At 61.4% G+C, this 16902-nt stretch overlaps 1 protein-coding gene across 1 annotated transcript; it reads right to left on the bottom strand.

Annotated features, from left to right (window-relative positions):
- Window positions 1-699: 699 nt before the first annotated feature.
- On the bottom strand, window positions 700-15396 carry INSRR (insulin receptor related receptor). The gene is made up of 22 exons (XM_032398335.1): window positions 15312-15396; window positions 11601-12152; window positions 9944-10247; window positions 9709-9851; window positions 9372-9516; window positions 8030-8244; window positions 7651-7777; window positions 6104-6342; window positions 5538-5705; window positions 5251-5446; window positions 5085-5126; window positions 4794-5014; window positions 4437-4573; window positions 4190-4352; window positions 3896-4001; window positions 3211-3263; window positions 2798-3027; window positions 2202-2312; window positions 1908-2067; window positions 1478-1607; window positions 1225-1359; window positions 700-940 (listed from the first exon to the last, which is right to left on the bottom strand). Exons 1-22 carry the CDS (start codon window positions 15394-15396, stop codon window positions 700-702), a joined length of 3903 nt encoding a protein of 1300 aa, XP_032254226.1.
- Window positions 15397-16902: the final 1506 nt, after the last annotated feature.

Raw genomic sequence — 16902 nt, 5'->3', positions numbered from 1 at the left:
GCGGGAGGTCGAGGGGAGGGGCCTGGGAGAAGGGGTGAAGCTACACCAAGGGATCTGCCTGGGGAGGAGGAAGGAGGAGCACCAACCTTGGGGGTTCCTGGGTATGGCAAAGGAGGGGAAGGGGTGAGGCAGGCTGCGGGTCAGACTGGACCCGTGCTCACCCAGGTCTCTGGGTTCTCCCCACACCACCTGATGCATGGGGCAGAGGGGGGTGGTGAGACACCATGCTAAGGGCAGGGGTGTGGACACCCCATCCCCAGCATCCCAGACATGGACAGAAAGGCTTCCAGGCCTGATGCGGCGTGCTGTCCTGGCTTCGAGTGTGTTGACAGCCCCACGTGTCCACAGGAGACCCAGAGCTGAGGGTGGGGTTCTCCGGACCCCGCCTTCCGAGTGGGTGAGCCCCTCTTCCCAGTCTGAGTAGGGCCCCCACTCTGAGGGCCTGGACCCCTCGTCCACTCCTCCTGCTGTGACCTTGCTCACTTTCTCATGGAGAATGAAGACTCCTGAGAAAATCTTCCTTACAACGAGTCCTCTCTGACCCCTCCCACCCCATCTTTCCTCTCCCGCTCCCTGGCCCAGCCTGGGCACCCCCTGGCCTTTCTGAAAACGGGATGGGGTGTGAATGTCTGCACACTTCACGGCCGCAAAGGTCAGGACCCTTCCTCTCTGCCAGGCTTCCAGGGAATAGGGTGCCCCTCAGTGCCCTGGACCCCCATTTTGGAGGCTGTAGTCTGAGGAAGCTCCTTCTGGGGTGGGTAAGGAGTTGGGTCTGGCATCAGGCAGCAGGGCCCCCTGGGCTCCCCGGCACTCTGGGCTATAGTAGAAGGAAAAGAGGCGGAAGGAGGGCCGCAGCTCCCCCCGAATGCTGTCCAGGATGCGGGTGAAGGTGGGCCGCAGACGTGGGTTCTGCTGCCAGCAGAGGCTCATCAGCTCCTGCCTGGTGGGGCGGGGGCAGCGTGAGAGGCCAGCTGGTGCAACGGGGATCGTGGGGGGCTACTCCTGCCTGGTGGGGCGGGGGCAGCGTGAGAGGGCAGCTGGTGTAATGGGGGTAGTGGGGGGCTACATCTGGGAGGGCCACAGGGGAGTCAGCAGGGTTGGAGTGGGGAAGGCTCAGAGCGGGAGACCAGTGCATATGAGAGCATCAGAGGAGGCGGGCCAGAATCGTGGGGGCAGGGCAGGGTAGACAGAGCAAGGGTGAGGAAGGGGCGTGGGGTGACTTACAACTGAAGGGGACAGCTCTCCAGCTCCTCCAGAACCCCACCATCCATGACAAACTTGAGCACCTGCTCATTGGATAAGCCCTGGTAGGGCTGTTCGGCCAAGGTCGCGATTTCCCAGAGCACCACACCGAAGGACCTGGAGGATACGCAGAAGGGCCTGAGCCCAGCACCTTGCATGCTGCTCAGCACACCCAGGCCTCACCCCAGACCCCACCTCCACATGCCCCGAGCCCTCTGCTCCAGTTAGGCCCCACCAGACATCCGAGTGCGTCGTGAAGATTCCATCTTTGAGGGACTCGGGGGCCATCCAGCGCACGGGCAGCAGCCCCTTCCCACCCTTGCGGTAATAGTCTGTCTCATACACGTCTCGAGTCATCCCGAAGTCTGGAAAGTGAGGGTGAACTGGTATGGGGGCAGCAGAACCACACGCCAGCCCCCGCCCCAAAGATACCTCTCCCAGCCCTCTCCCGCTCCATAGCCTCCAAGAATTCTGGAACTTGAGGGCTCAAGGAACCTCAGAGATCATCCTGCCCCAAGCCCTGTGGCCTTGGATGAGGAGCCTGAGATCCAGAGGGGGGCAGCTGTCAGGGACAGAGCTGTTGGCTGGGCCTCAGTCTCCTAGCCTAGCTTGGGGAGTCCCTCTACTCCTCAGGCTGCCCCACACCTGCCCAGCACCCTCTGTACCCCCGATCTTGACTGTGAAGTCCTGGGACACCATGCAGTTCCGGGCTGCCAGATCTCGATGCACAAACTTGTTGGCGGCAAGGTAGGCCATGCCATCTGCAATCTCACCAGCCATCTGGATCATATCTCCCAGCGCTGGCCGTGGGAGCCCCGGGTTGTTCTAGAGCCAAGAGAGGGGGCTGGTGAAGAAGGAACTTAGAGGTTGGACTCCTGCCCAAGGATCCCCCCCCACAACTGTGCCCAAGTCTTCTCTAACTCCCCAGCCCCTTGGCCCAGGGTCTTCCTGGTCTCCACCTCTGCCTCAGGCCGCAGAGATCGAAGATGGCTCTTGAGGTCCCCACGGGTCATTAACTCCATGATGACCAGAGTTGGCTGGCCCTGAGACACCACACCCAGGAGACGTACCTGGGATGGACAAAGAGCTTGGTTGCAGGTCCACCCAGGTCCCCTTGACCCACCTGGCCAAAATGTTGACCTGCTGTGACTACCACCTGACCCTGACACCAACCCTGACCCTAAACCCAACCATGACCATAACCCTAATTCTAATCTAACAATGACCCTGACCCTAACCCATGACCCTAACCCATAACTATCATTCCAATCTTCATGATTCACCCAGTTCTGACCTTGATCCCAATCATGATCCTAACAATGATCTGGACACTCAATACTGACCCCTATCCATGACTGATCTCAGCCCTAACCATGATTCTACCATGGCCCCACCATGACCTGGTTTTGACTCTAACCCTAACCATGACTTTTACCTCAGTCCCAACCCTGACCTTGATGGTGGCCTGACCTCGTCCTTGACCCTATCCTTCTTATCATATGATTGTCACTGTAATTATGACTCTACCCCAGCAACGTTCCTGATCCTCCCTTACCACGTGGTGACACTTGAATGCCTTCATGACAGAAGCTTCCTTGAGAAACTCAATGCGTTCTCGTGGGCTGGCCAGCTCATTCACAGTCTTCAGGGCCACGGGTGTGGACTCCTCTCCAGCCTCTAGTCCCTGTGCCAGTCCCTCGTATACCATCCCGAAGGAGCCCTGGCCCAGTTCCCGGATTATGGAGATCTGCTCCCGAGGCACCTCCCACTCATCAGGGATGTACACTGAGAAGAGGTGGGGGTCACGAGGCAAGAACACTGCTCTCTGCCACGCCCCCACCCGCTTCTCGCCTCCTCAGAAGGGCTCGGGTTCCAAGGCTGCCTCTCCAAGAATGTCTCCTTGAGCGTGCCTCCCCTCCCCTCCTGTCTCCCTGTCCCACACAGCTGTCCACCCACTCCCAGACCTACTATCAGAGGCGCTGAAGTACTCCGGATTCACGGAGGCATACAGGGTGCTGCTTCTGCAATGGGAGGGGAGGGGGTCAGGCCACAAAGGTCCTCAGGAAGGAAGGAACAATGTCAGAGGACAAGAAGGAGGGAAGTTACTGACCACACCCCCTCCCGTCCCTGATCAGGGTGTCCCTGGGGAGCCCTACACACTTTCCAAGCTGGTCTTGGTCCTAGTCCTGGGGTCTGGGATCTGACAGGCTGGGAATAGGGAGCACAGGCGGAGGGGGGCTCCTGCCTCCTCAGGTAGTCCTTAGAAGTCAGCTAATCAAAGTCCTGCCCCCATTTCCCTCTTGTGTTCAGCCCCAGGGGCATCTGGCACCAACCATCCCAGGGCACATGGTGAGGTCTCTGTCTCTTCCCCTGCTTTATTGGCTGAGAACGCGGTGACCAACAGTCCCAGTGCGCCCAGACTGGGGAGTCCCAGGAGGCAAGACTTCCACTGGTAAGGTCAGGGAAAGTTGGTCCCTCAGACTGAAAGGTGTGTCTCCTCCATGCTGCCCTCGGGGGATGAGTTATTGCTTCTAAGGAACGTCCTCTTGCTGTCTCACCTACCACCCTCCAGCGGCACCGACCTTGTGATGAGGGCTGGGGTGGGGGGGGGGACGAGAAGGGGGTGGGAACCGGTAGGACTCGGCATCGTCACCTCTTCCTGCCGTAGAAGAAACCGAGGGCAGCAAGAATGATGAGCAGCATGAGCCCCACGGGGGTGACAGTGAGAAGGACGTGCAGCCCCCCGGAGTCTTCCTCCTCTGGTGGTCAGAGGGCAGCAGATGGTAGGGTCAAAGATGGAGAAGTCAGAGGGTAGAGGACACTTCTGTTTTCACCATGGGAAGTGAGAACAGGGGGAGGAGCGGGGTGGAGTGGCCACCACGGAGACGTGGCTGGGCACCCAGCTGGGCTGTGGGGAGTGCAGCTCTGGGACCGAGGCCGAGTCTACCTGGGCCAGGGACGTAGAAAGCGATGCTCTCCGTCCAGGAGCCGTTGCCAGCCAGTGAGGTTGCCCGAACTCTGGCAGAGTAGTTTCCAGGGGGTAGCAGGGCCAGCTGGACACCCCCAAACTTGGCATATCGTAGGCGAGACACACACAGCACTGTGGCCTCCTGAGGGCAAGACGGAACAGCTGGCTTGGAAGAGGATGGAGGCACTATTTGGGTCCAGGTTTGGGGGTCCCCCGGGGTTCCTACCTCTCCCAAGCGGCGGTACTTGATTTCGTACTTGAGGATGAGTCCGTTGGGGTCCGGGGGTTCCAACCAGCGCAGGAGGACACTGCCTTTGCTGGCTGCCTCCCAGGCCACCTTCCCTGGGATACCATCGGCTTCTCCTACGGGAGACGGCATCAGGCAGCCCAGCCCCAGCATTTCCTCTCAGCTTCACGTTGAAGCTCAAGGGGGCTCACCTCGGAGGGTACGGGAAGCTCGGGGCTTATGGGGACTGGGAGGGGTGAGCAGAGCGAGGCCCTGGAGTTATGGGGACGTCGAACTCGTTAGTTGGAGCACTAATTGGGTAGAGTCCTTGGGGTCGGGGGCCGGGGGGTCACCTACTGTGGGGCATGGTGCGCGCAAAGACGAAGGTGGCCGCACTGCAGCCCACGGTGTGCGCCGCGTGGTTGCAAGCATGGATGTCGATCCGATACTCCGTGAAGTGGCGCAGGCCACTCAACACTGCGCGCTCCCGGGGCACTTTGTCCTCCTGGATCTCGAAGTCCGAGCTGTTCCCCCCAAGCCGGAGGGCCCCGGCGGCCCTGCGGTGCCTCCCCGAGTCTCTGGGGAGTGCGCGAGTCAGAGCCGCGGCCGCGCCCCGGGACCCCCGCCCCTCAGTCCCGCCCGGCTCACCTTTGAGGGCTCTTATTGATGGACGTCACCTTCCAGGGGGATCTGGGGAGACCGGGGAGGGCCGCGTCAGGCCCGGCTCGCCTTCCACCCCCCGCCCGGCCCAGCGAGACCCGCCCCTCCCCGGCCCCGCCCACCAGGCCCGCCCCGCCCCCGGCTCGGGCCGCACTTAGGGATGGTGATGGCGTTGTGCAGAAAGTTTTCGAACTTCTTCTGGAACGAGGCCTCTTGCGCCTCCAGCGGTGGCAGGACCTGCCCGGGAGGGGGCTGCTGGCAAGGGCAGCAGCCGGGCTCCATCTCGGCTTCCAGTTCCCCGTCTTCGCGGTCGAAGCGGGGGTCGTTGTTGCTGGTGGGCAGCCGCAAGCCTGGCGCAGAGCGGGGGAAAAACGCAGTCAGACGGAGCGCGCCCGGGCCCCGCCGCCCCGACCCTCCGGCCTGCGCCGCTGCCCTGCGCACCGCGGTGGCAGTAGTCGTTGAGATAGAGGTCGCCGTCCTCCGCCAGACGCTGCCAAAGCACCAGGTAGTAGGTGATGTTCCCGTTGCGCTGAGTAGGTGGCTTCCAGCGCACCAGCAGGTGGGACGAGGAATTGGACGTGGAAATGACGTCCTGGGGCACCGTGGGCGCTGGGGGCGCAAGTAAGGTACGACTGAGGCGCCGTGGATCCCCCTTTCTAGTACTGTCTGGTAATGACCCCTCTCTGGGGTCCAAGCCCCTCGCATTCTCCCAAGGAATCCATGACCCTCAACCTCCCCTTCCTGGAACTCAGAATCCTGGCCTTCCCATGTCCCTCGAAGGCCCTTGAGTTGGCTCAAGTATTCCCCCTGCACTCTCCCACCCACAGCCTCCCTAGGACCCTAGGCCAATGTCCTCTGTTCTTTCTAGGACTCAAAAATCTGGCTTCCCAGTCTCTAGGGGCCTGGTGTTGAGCGACCCAGCTTCTCTATTTCCGATGCCTGGGTTCCCTCATTCCCATTAGGACTCAGACATCGAGCTCCCACCCCCTTCAAGGTCTTCAGCCTACCCGCAGGCAGGGTTCGGAGGTAGACGATGGGGCTCTGGGCTCCTTGGTGGGGGCTGTCCTCAGCAGTGGTCAGTGTGATGGCCCGCACAAACACTGCATACTGTGTCCAGGGCTTGAGGGGCGCTAGAGTCACCCCAGGGTCCTGGGTGCGGCTTAAGGGCAGCTCCACATCCAGCAGGTTCCAGCTCTGGGTCCCACAGGCATCTGGACCTATGTGCTCTGTGGCATTCTGGAATGGGCTGAACATCCCATCATCCCTAGAGCTGAGGGGCGGCTCAGCCCCACCCCGGTTTCTAGAACCACCCTAAGACTGTGATTGTCGTTCTTCTTCCAGTATGCATGAAGACATCCTGCTCTTTGGGAGCATTCACTGGGTGGGTCTGCTCAGAGCTGGGATTGAGCCAGCACAGCCACAGCCAGACTGCGAGGCCGTGATGCTAGGGGAGCTTCCGGAAGGACCCCTAAGATTCTCTACCTCCTGAACCCAGAGGCACCTGGGTACAGTGGTGTGGATTGTGAGCTGCACAAGCCAGGCAGGGGGTGCCATGCACACTGCCAGCCCATGTTAGTGCTTCCCAAAATGTGGTCCATGGACCAGGATTACCTGGGAGCTTGTTAGAAAGGCAGATTCACGGGTTCTCCCCAGGACTGAATCAGAATCTATGGGGATTGGGCCCAGGAATCTGTATTTAGCAAATTCTCCAGCTCCCCATGCTGGAGACCTTCACCTACCACTGAGGCCCAGGAGAGCCTTGGCCATTTGAGCCGGCCTCCCACCACTGACTCCCCCTCCCCCCTCCCAGGCCAGGCTCTGTGCTAGTGGGAAACTAAGACCTCTCCGTTTTAGTTCACAGGAATGTTTCCAAGCCAGGTGCTCCCATCTTCTGTCTACTCTAGAGGGGGAGTACTCCCCACCGCTGCCCTCCCAGCCTGCCATCCCGAACCCACCTCTCCTCTAAGAATTGTAGTTTTGATTCCTAGCCATGCTTTTGGAGAAATCCTTCCTGTGGTCTAACCACTATCCCTCCTGCTATGGTCAGTACACTCTCTCCAAAGAAAAGAGCAGCCCGTCCTTGGTTGTCCCTGCTCCCTCCCTTCCTCAGGCTTTAATGAAATGCTGGCAGAGCAACGCATAAAACCGGCCAAATTAGTGGGTACTCCCCAAACCGCTGCTGGGGCAGGAGCATGTGGTCAGTACAGAACATTAGCATAGTGAATTGAAGTTTAATTATCCAAGCCTTCCCAGCGGGGCGCTTCTCCCGGTCTCTCAGAAGTCCTGACTGTCCTCTCCATTTCACTGGTGAGGTGAAACTGAGGCACGGAGGGTGAATAAAGTGAGGGGAGAGCCAGACGTGGGCCCTACAAGGGAGTGAGACTTGGGGGTCCTGGCTTCTTGCTTCCCTGCAGCCCCGCGGTGCTCTGCCCTCACCCCTCACCGGTCACCCGATTTGCGTTTGTGAACAGATCGGCGGGGTGTCCGGGTCTGACCCCGCCCCACGGGGGCTCTGGCCCCGCCCCGCCCCACTGGCCCCGCCCCCGGCACTCACGACTCCTTGTAGTACACGATGAAGCTGAGCAGGTCCCTAGCCTCCAGCGGCTCGTAGCGCTCCCAGCGCAGCAAGATGCTGTCGGCCTGAGTCACGTTGGACACGAAGCGCAGGGTGCGAGTCTGGCCTGGGCGGGGCGAGGGGCCAACACCTGCGGTCAGCCGCGTTCGCCTCCGCGGGAGTCGCCTACTTCCCAGCCCCCACCCTGACCCAGCGGATGCCACCCCCAACGCGGCCTCCGAAGAGAACGTATCGCGTTGTCCCGGTCAAACGCCCCTCCCGCCCGGGTGCGTGTCCGGTGGGTTTCAGTGTGCGTGCGCGCGTCTGGGGTTTCTGGGGGGCGTGTCGCTCTGGGGTCGTGGTGTCGGGCGGGCCTCACAGGCGGCGCGGTCTCCGTTGGTGCGGGGGTTGATCTCGGCCTTGTTTTGTCGTCCCCGCGTGCCGGTCACCTCCTCCAGGCGGTAGATGTGCTCCAAGCAGAGGCGAGGGTTGAAGGCGAAGTATATCTTGCCCACGGGAATGGTGAGCCCCGCAGCCACCCAGGACCCCAGCTGCTGTAGGTTCTGGTTGTCCAGCACATACAGAGTGTAGTTCCTGGGGGAGGCCAAGAGACCTTCCGCTGCAGGGGACGGGGAGGCCAGGGGTGGGGAGCTCGGGTGCCTTATGGGTCCCTCCTGGAGGGGCTGTGCTGGGGGCACAGGGGAGGAGGGGCAGTCAGCCTGGGGCTCTGCCTCTCCAGTGGAGTGTAGGTACCCCTGGGGGTCCATGGTAGTTTGGGGGAGACATGAAAAACCACTCGGCTGGATGGTAATTTAAAACATTCCCTGGGGGCGACTGGGTGGCTCAGTGGGTTGAGTGTCTTCTTGATTTTGGCTCCAGGTCCTGATCTCAGGTTCATGATCTCAGGCTGGTGAGATCAAAACCCCTCTCGGGCTCTACTTGGGGTGTGAAGCCTGCTAAAGATTCTCTCTCTCTCTCTCTCTCCCTCTGCCCCCCCAACCCCTGCGCCCGCGCGCCCTCGTGTGCTTTCTCTCTCCGTCTCTCTTGAAAATAAATAAAATAAAATAAAATAAAACAGGGGCGCCTGGGTGGCTCAGTCATTAAGAGTCTGCCTCTGGCTCAGGTCATGATCCCAGGCTCCTGGGATTGAGCCCCGCATCGGGCTCCCTGCTCAGCGGGAAGCCTGCTTCTCCCTCTGCCTTTCTCTCTGTCTCTCATGAATAAATAAATAAATAATAAAAATCTTTTAACAAATAAAAATTAAAATAAAATAAAGCAAAACATTCTCTGTATTTTGAAAAATCCTAGCTATGTTACAGGTAGGTCTTGATGGATAGGTGGCAGGGATGGGTTTCAAACCCAGGCGGTCTTGCTCTGCAGCTGAGAGCATCAGAGAGCAATGGCAGCCGACCTATGTGGAGTCTGATGGCACCGTAACTTGTATAGTATATACTGTGGTCCAGGTACTGTTTTAAGTACTTTACACATAACAACATAAGTAATGATTCACAACAGCCCTAAGAAATAAGTAGCATTATATTAACCCCATTTTTCAGATGAGAAAATCGAGGACCAGAGAAGTTAAGTAACCTACCCAGTGTCACACAGACAGTACGCAGCAGAGCTGGTTCCAAAGCCCATGCCCTTCCCCCCTTTTTGGGGAGTGTTAGGGAGGAGATGTGATAGAGGGAGCTGGTCAGAGGCTGTTTCTGACCCCTTACCCATCCACCATGGTGTCCCCCCGGATTAGTTTGAGGTTCTTGAAAAAGCCCAGGGACACGAGGGCAAAGGAGTGCTTGATTTTGAGGAAGCCGGTGATGGTCTCTATCAACCCCAGGCTGTGCTGCAGCCCCAGCTCCAGGTTATCTGGAAAGGGGGAAGACAGGGCTGGAGCAGGGCGGGGCAAGTGTAGGGGGTGGGGTGGGGGGAGGTGCTGATGGGGTGCAGGGAGGAGGCCCCTCAGGACAGGGACCCAGGCTAATGGAAAGCAGTGCTTTAGCTGGGTCACTGTCAGGGGCATGGCCGGGAGGAGAGGTGCGGCCCGAGGAAGGTACTGACAGCCCTGGCGAAGGTTGACGATGAGGCTCCCCTCCACGTGGGTGCAGCCCACCAGGTCCTGTGCCGCCTGGATGGAGTCGATGGTCTTGGTGCCCACCTTGCACTCTTTGGGGCACAGCCCCTCACACTTGTGGCAGAATATGCTAGCAGGGGCAAGTGGAGGGTGTGGAATGAGCCCTGGACCAGTGGGGACCCCCTCACTGATCCAAGAGCACCCTCACCCCCCTACACTCACCTGCTGCCATTGCGGGTGAAGCCTGGGGGGCACTGGGCCAGGCAGCTGCCCTCGTGGATGCCGAAGGTGGAGGCGCGGCCAGGCACAGAGCGCAGGCTGCCGCAGTGCTCTGCCGTGACGCAGCGCCAGGCCTCATGCTGGTAGGTGCCCGGAGGGCAGGCCCGGTGGCAGGCGCCCTGGAAGTAGAGGTGGCGGCAGGCCACGCAGGCCCGGGGGTCTTCCGGCCGGCTGCAGCCCCCCAGGCATTCGGAGTGGCAGCACTCACCCCCAGCTGTGCAGGCCAGCCCGTGGGGACAGGGACACACTGTGGACAGAGTGCTGAGTTAGGCCTCCCCCTTTCCGGTCCTGGCGCCACCCCCCCCCTGCCCCCGGGATAACACTTAGAGAGCATCCAAATTCCTCCAGTGCAGATGACAGGGCTGCTGGCTCGCTTTTCCCCAGATGGGGCTTGTGAGGACAAAGACCACGGCCCCTCTCTGTGGCTTCCCATGTCCCACGGCGCCTGGTCAGGGTTCAGAGCTCAGGACAGAGTGGTGACCTTGTCCACCGGGGCTGCTTCTCCCCAGCCTGCTGTCCTGTCCGGGCCCAGTGCTCAGATCATCACTGGGCACGGTGCCAGGGGGAACCAGCCAGCTTCTACTGGGCAGTGAGGCCTGGGGCCGGTGGGCCTGGGAGTGTGTGCGAGCAGGGGGCACCCCTGGTCATCTCACCTGCCCAGACCTCCACCATCTTCAGCTCTGTGCCCTGGGCAGGGGGCCCCCCAGCAGCCGTGGGTGGGTTTGGGGCTGGGGGCTCATGGTGTGCGGACCCTGCAGGTGGCAGCCGGCCGTCTGCGGGAGCAGGCGTGTGGTGGGGGCAGGGAGGGCGTGTGGATACTGTACATGAGGGAGGACACTCAGCCACTGTATTTACAGCCAACACGGAGGCATGGGGACGTGGGGCCCAGCGGATACAGAAGGGATCCGGTTACTCTGCTGCTCGGACGCTGAGGCTTTGGGGTGAGGGAGCCCCAGGCTGGGGACCTGATCTGCTCCTAGCCTCTGGAAACTCTTCCTTTTCTCCCTGTAACTTCTGCTTCCTCCTTGCATCATCCCCTCCTTGTATCACTTCCCCCCTTTGCTCGGCTCCCTTCCTTCTGTTCTCTCTCCATGTACCTTACTTCCTAAAGAAGACCGCACCTGTTCTGTCCTTCCTCGGTCGCCTTCTTTCCTTGCCCACCCAGGCCCCCCCCAATACTGCCAGCCTGCCCTGGGTCACCTGTGCTATGACCACTTTTATCAGGAACCTAGAATTCCCGCCAGGGCTCAGGCACCCGCTCTAAAGCTTAGAGAATAGCTCACTGAGGGAACAGGCTCAGATATGCGACGTGAAACAAACCATTAAGTCCTACGGCTGAGATCGGAGCCCAGGCCGTCTGGCCTTGTACTTAACCGCTGCCCCATATGTCTTCCTGTGCGGCCACCTGACATCCTGCCCTGTGCCCCCTCCCATGCCCACCTCGCGCCTGTCCTGTCCCCTCTCCCTGACTGTCCTGCACGGTCCCTTGACAGCCTTACGCCAACTCAGTTACTGAACTTTTCTGACCCATCCTGTGGCCACCCAGCCCCGCCCGCCCCTGCCCTCCTTGTGCCCCCTGGTGTTCTGGGCAGGTGCCCACCTCTCTGGCAGTGGCTGGAGGTCCAGCATCTGTAGTCGGTGTGCCCACTGAAGGTGGTCCTGGCACAGGGCTGGCCAGTGGCGCCCAGCACGCCGGGGCACACGTCGGCACACTCCTCGCGCAGCTTGTTGCCCACGATGTGGTTGGCGCCAGGCGAGGGTTGCAGCAGGCCCCAGTCGATGGTGGAGAGGTGGCAGAGCTCCTGGTTCTTCTCCACCCGCACGGCCCCGCGCAGCACGGCCCCCAGCACCGGCAGCCCCACGTCCCGCAGGTGCGGCATCTCGTAGATGACCAGCGCGTAGCCCAGGAAGAGGCGGGCCCCGCGGACCACCGCCAGGTTGGGGAAGAGGTCCCGCAGGCTCTCCAGACCATAGACACGGAAGAGCAGCAGGTACTCAGTGACCTGAGTGAGGCGTGGGAAGCTGAGGCCTCGGAAGTCCTCGCCCGTGGCCGTGAACATGAGCAGGATCTGCAGATGGCCCTCCACCACGCTGCAGTTCTCCAGCCGGCGCAGCTCCGCCACCTCCGAGCGGATATCCAGGCTGGGGCACACTGTGGGCACAGGCCGCGGCGGCCATCAGTGCAGCTCGGGCTGGGCACCCCGGCCTGCCCTGGCAGCTTTGGGGGAGGGGCACCTCTCTGGGAGTGGGACATGGCGAGGGAGCAAGGCTCTGCTGTGGCCTCCTCCCTGGGCCCCTGAGGCTCCTGGCAGCTCGAAGGGCTCCACCAGATGGGCCGGCATGGCAGATGTGAGCTCCCCTTCCCTCCCCAGCCCGCCTCCCTTCTCAGGGGACTGCCACTGCACCCCCCCACCCCCCCACCCCCCAGTGAGACTCCGAATCTAGAGTCTTCTTGGACTCCTTTCCTCCACTCCCCACACACCCTGTGGGCTCGATCTTCAAATTACAGCATATCCAACCGCTGGTCTCCACCTTCGCTGCTGGCACCCTCCCTGCCTCCCTGATTAACTGCAGGGGCCTCCCAGATGGTCCCCCCACTGCTGCCCTGATCCCCTCCTGGTCCGTTCTGCACTGGAGAGCCAAAGGGATCTTCTCAAAACAGGTTGGATCCCGTTCCTCCACTGCTTTAAACCCCCTGCTGGCCCCCTCTCGCTGATTGAAAGCTCCAGTCCTTACCCCAGCTGGCAAGGCCTCTGCGGCCTCTCTGGCCCCATCCCCTTCCTTCTCTTCTTCAGCCACACTGACTTTTTGCTGTTCCTCACACAAGCCTGCCAAGCTTCTGCTCTGGGGCCTTTGCACCTTCTGTTCCCTCTGGCTAGAACACTGTTCCCTCTACATCGTCCCTCACCTCCTTTAAGTCTCTGCTCAGATGGCCCCTCCTCAATGAGGCCGTCCCTGACCCTCCTTTTAAACACTCCCTGCCTCCCTCCTACTTATTTTTTCTCCTTAAATCTTAACACTGGCTAATATATAATTTACTTTGTTTAGACTGTGAGCTCCGGAAGGGCAGGGATTGTGTAATTCATTGCTGTATCAAGGGGCCTGGCACAAAATTGGTGCTCAGTCAATATCTGATGAACGAATGAATGAATTCCACGGCTGAGAAGCACAGCTTCATACATCCCACTTCCCTCCCAGGCCTAAAGGCGCTCGATGTCTGGTCCCCGCATTGCTTTACCCTCCAAGGGATGTTCCATGGCTCCCCATTGCCGGAAGTTCAAGCTTGAACTCCTCAGCCTGCCATGGCGGGGTGTTGATCACAGGCCACACGAACACCTCCAGCCTCAGAGGGGTTCCTCAGCCTGGTCACAAGCTCAGCTCCTGTCCCACAGACCAACCGCAGGTCAAGCCCGCCTCCCCCAATCCTCTGATCTGCGTCAATCACTTCCCCATCAGGCTGGGCAGCACCTGCCCGAGCACCCACAGCCGCCGTCTACGTTTCTGTCACCCTCCAGGGAGGGGACCTCCTGAGGGTGGGGCCCTTGTTGGTCAGCACTGCATCCCTCCATGGTGCTCAGTTCAGGACTGGAGCCACCAGGCACTGGGACCATGGGTTGAATTGATGGACATTTGGTTCTCAAGTCCACTCCGCTCTTGGGGACCGGGGTGTGTCTGGCTTCTTCTGACCCAGGCCCCAGGCCCACTTTCCTTTCTCTTCCCGAGGCACCTAGGACCAGTCCCCCGAGTGGGCTGGGTACTTGGTCCGTGCGCTCTCACTTTGCTCCTGGGGATACCTTCCTTCCATGGCAGGAGACGCAAGTCTGATTCTTTAGCTGGCCTCTCGAGCCTGCTGGGCTGTCTGGCTTCTGCTCCCTCACTTCCCGCCTGGCTCTGGGCACTCTCCCACAGACCCCGGCCCAGGCCCTGCTGAGGAGGGGGCGGCTCCCTGGGGCTTACACCACACCTTCTCCTTGCTGTTGTTGATGGTCCCTGTGCTGGGCTCTGCCCAGTTACTGTGTGTGTGTGTGTGTGTGTGTGTGTGTGTGTGAGTGAGCATACGCAGGTACACACTCACCCACACACACAAAGAGAAAGACAGAATGAGAAAACACTTCTAGCCCTCCAGGCAAAGGCCAATCAGGGCCTGCAAGGCGCCCACATGCCACTTCCCATCATGCCCCTGCCTCTCTAGGGCTCCCCTGATGGGAGTCATTTGGAAAAACAAATCCACGACCTTCACAGATTAACCCCTACCTGCCTCGCCTCAGGACATGGCCCTCCCTGTGCAGAGCTGCACTGGGAATGGGACATCTGGGTCCCCTGTGACCAAACAACCAAACGCCACCCCCCACCCACTCCCTCCCGGGGACGTGCTCCCCACCTGACAGCCGTGCTCCCGGCTGGCGTCCTGGCGCAGCAGTGGAGGAGAGGAGGGGGAGGGGCTCTTCCTTGTCTGCAATGCCTTCCTGACTGGCGCTCTTCAGGGGACCCCCTACCCCAACCCATTTGCAGCTTTCCTCTGTCTCTGGCCTGCTCCTGGAAGCCCTCAGTCCGAGGGCCTCACAGGACCCCTCAGGTGGCACAGAGCACTGGACCCCTGAGCTGCCTCAGTCTGGAAGGGGATCGTGGAATTGGGGAAGGGCATGCTCTTAATCCTTCCCCTTTTGAATCTTGCCCGCTCAGCTCCCCGCACCCCACGAGGGCCATCTGCTCTATACGGACCTCCTCTCCCAGATCTGCACAGGGGAAGTGTCTGGCCCAGAGCACTAGCAAAAGGCAGCTCCCACCCCAGTGGATGGGCCCTAAGTGTGGGGGTCACGAGACAAGGCCCAGGGGCCAGTGCCCAAGGGCCCGGGCCAGCTTTCCGTCCCAATCCTCTGAGCCTCAGTTCCTTGTCTGCACAATGGGTTCAGTTACTTCGTGGTGCCCAGTTCTGAGCTACCCATCCCATCCCTGTGCCCGTCGAATTCAGTGGCCCTGGAAATGACCCCTAAGACTCTCCCCCTCATGCCATTCTCGTTCAGGCTTGCTGGGATCAGGGTTTCACAAGTGGGAATGGAGGACATCTCTTCATCCCTCTGTTTCAAGGTCCTTCTCACATCCCAGGGAACTGAGAGGAAACCACGCTTATGTGGGAACTAACTGCCCTTGCTGGTGGGAAGTCCTTCTGAGAGCTAACCTCAGTCTTCATGTTGCAGTAGGTAAACACATATGTTCCAGCTGGAGACTCCGTTGTTTGGCTTCCCAGCTGGCTGGGGGGGTGTGGGAGGGGTGGAGATGGGGCTCCAGGAGACAGTGTGGGGGGACTCACCCTCTAGTGTGTCCAGGCCGAATCCCAAGGAGAGGAGGATCGCGAGCAGGCGTGCCACCCACCCGCACAGCCTGGGTAGTGCCATCGTCCCAGCCCCGCCTGTGCCCAGTCCTGGCTTCTGCAGATGGCTCCGGGGAGGAGAAGGACTGGCAGGCCCTGAGGGACACAGAGACGCAGGCTTCAGGGCGGAGGGGAGGGGAGGGGGGCACCGAGGGGGAATCCCATACAGAGATAGCAGGAGACGAACGAGAGCTACAGAGACGCAAAGACAGCCACAGGCAGCTGGGGACAGAGACTCAGTCTGAACCCAGAGACAGACAGATGAGGACAGCGCTGCAGCGGCAACGGAGCCCCCCGGAGAGGCCTCCAGAGGGAGAAAGGCACGCAGGGTGCCGAGCAAAAGGCAGTCCAGGAGGCCTGCCAACCCCGAGCAAGCGCCGACGAGAAGCCTGGGGAGCCCGCCCTGGAGAGCCGCGCGGCCTCGCGGGGGAGAGCGCCCGGATCCTCGCGGCCGCCGGGCGCCCGAGCAACGGGAGCGGCAGGTGGCCGCGCGGGCCGCGCTATCTCCGGGCCGGCGCGCCTGGGGGCCGCGCCCAGCTCCCGCCCTCCCCGCCCCAGGGCCAAACGGATTGGCTTGCTGGGCCCTCCGGCTCTCTCCGCCCTTCCCGCCAAGCCAAAATATTTAGCCTGACAACTGAGTGGGGGGACAGGTCTGTTGGGGAAATAAGGCCAAAATACAGGGGGATGGTTGTCCGGGAACCGAGCTCCCCTATTGCCCCTGCAGACTCACTCACGTGGGGCCGCGCTGCCGGCGGAGGAGGGGGGCGGTGGGGGGAGCGTCCTGCTGCCCAGAGCCCTGACACCTGCAGGGTGGCTTCTGGCAGCCGCGACCCGGGGGAGCGAGCTTGCTGAAACCTGGCGGGAACGCAAACCGGGTCCTGGACATGCAAGCCGTTCGCCCCTCCGAGCCCCTCGCCGCCACCCGGGGGCTCCGTCCCAGCCAAGTCCCCCGGCCACAGCCAAGATCCTGTGGGCCCGCCTCTGTCCAGTCGCCTTCCCAAATCAGGCTGCCGGTCGGTCTGTCCGTCCCCGTCTCGGGGCTGGGGGCCTGGCGGAGGGGCAACCGCGCGCCTCTCCCTCTCGGAGGGCTAGCTTTGCGCGCTCCCTGCGGCCCTCGCCTGCCCGCTCTGCCCGAGAGTCCCTCCTCCGGGGAGCCTCTTGCTCGCCCTTACCGCCCCCTCCCCGGCCTGAGACGGGTGGGCTCCTGCAGCCGCCGAGGCCCGCGGGGCGGGAGGCGCTGGGGATTCCGGGGCTTTCCGGGTGCCGGGCTTCCGAGGACCGACGGGTCCCCAGCTCCACCCGCGGGCGGCTCCCGGGTCCGAGGAGCTAAGAGAAGATCTATTAATTTCTCCGCGCAGAAATCGATGCTCTTGTCAGGGCGGCGATCGATGCCAGCCCAGCCCGGCGGGACCCCACCCGGCCTGGGGCCCGGCGCTGGCCGGCCGGGGTCAGGGGCGGTCGCTGGGGCTGGGGTGCAGCTCCGCGGGGGCTGCAGAGCGCGCCCCCCGCCCCGCGGAGCTCACACCTCTGC

Source organism: Phoca vitulina, unplaced genomic scaffold, assembly GCF_004348235.1.
Source record: "Phoca vitulina isolate PV1807 unplaced genomic scaffold, GSC_HSeal_1.0 scaffold115, whole genome shotgun sequence".
NCBI lineage: Eukaryota > Metazoa > Chordata > Mammalia > Carnivora > Phocidae > Phoca > Phoca vitulina.
Note: the sequence above shows the minus strand (reverse complement) of the source record. Positions and strands in the feature narration are given on the sequence as shown.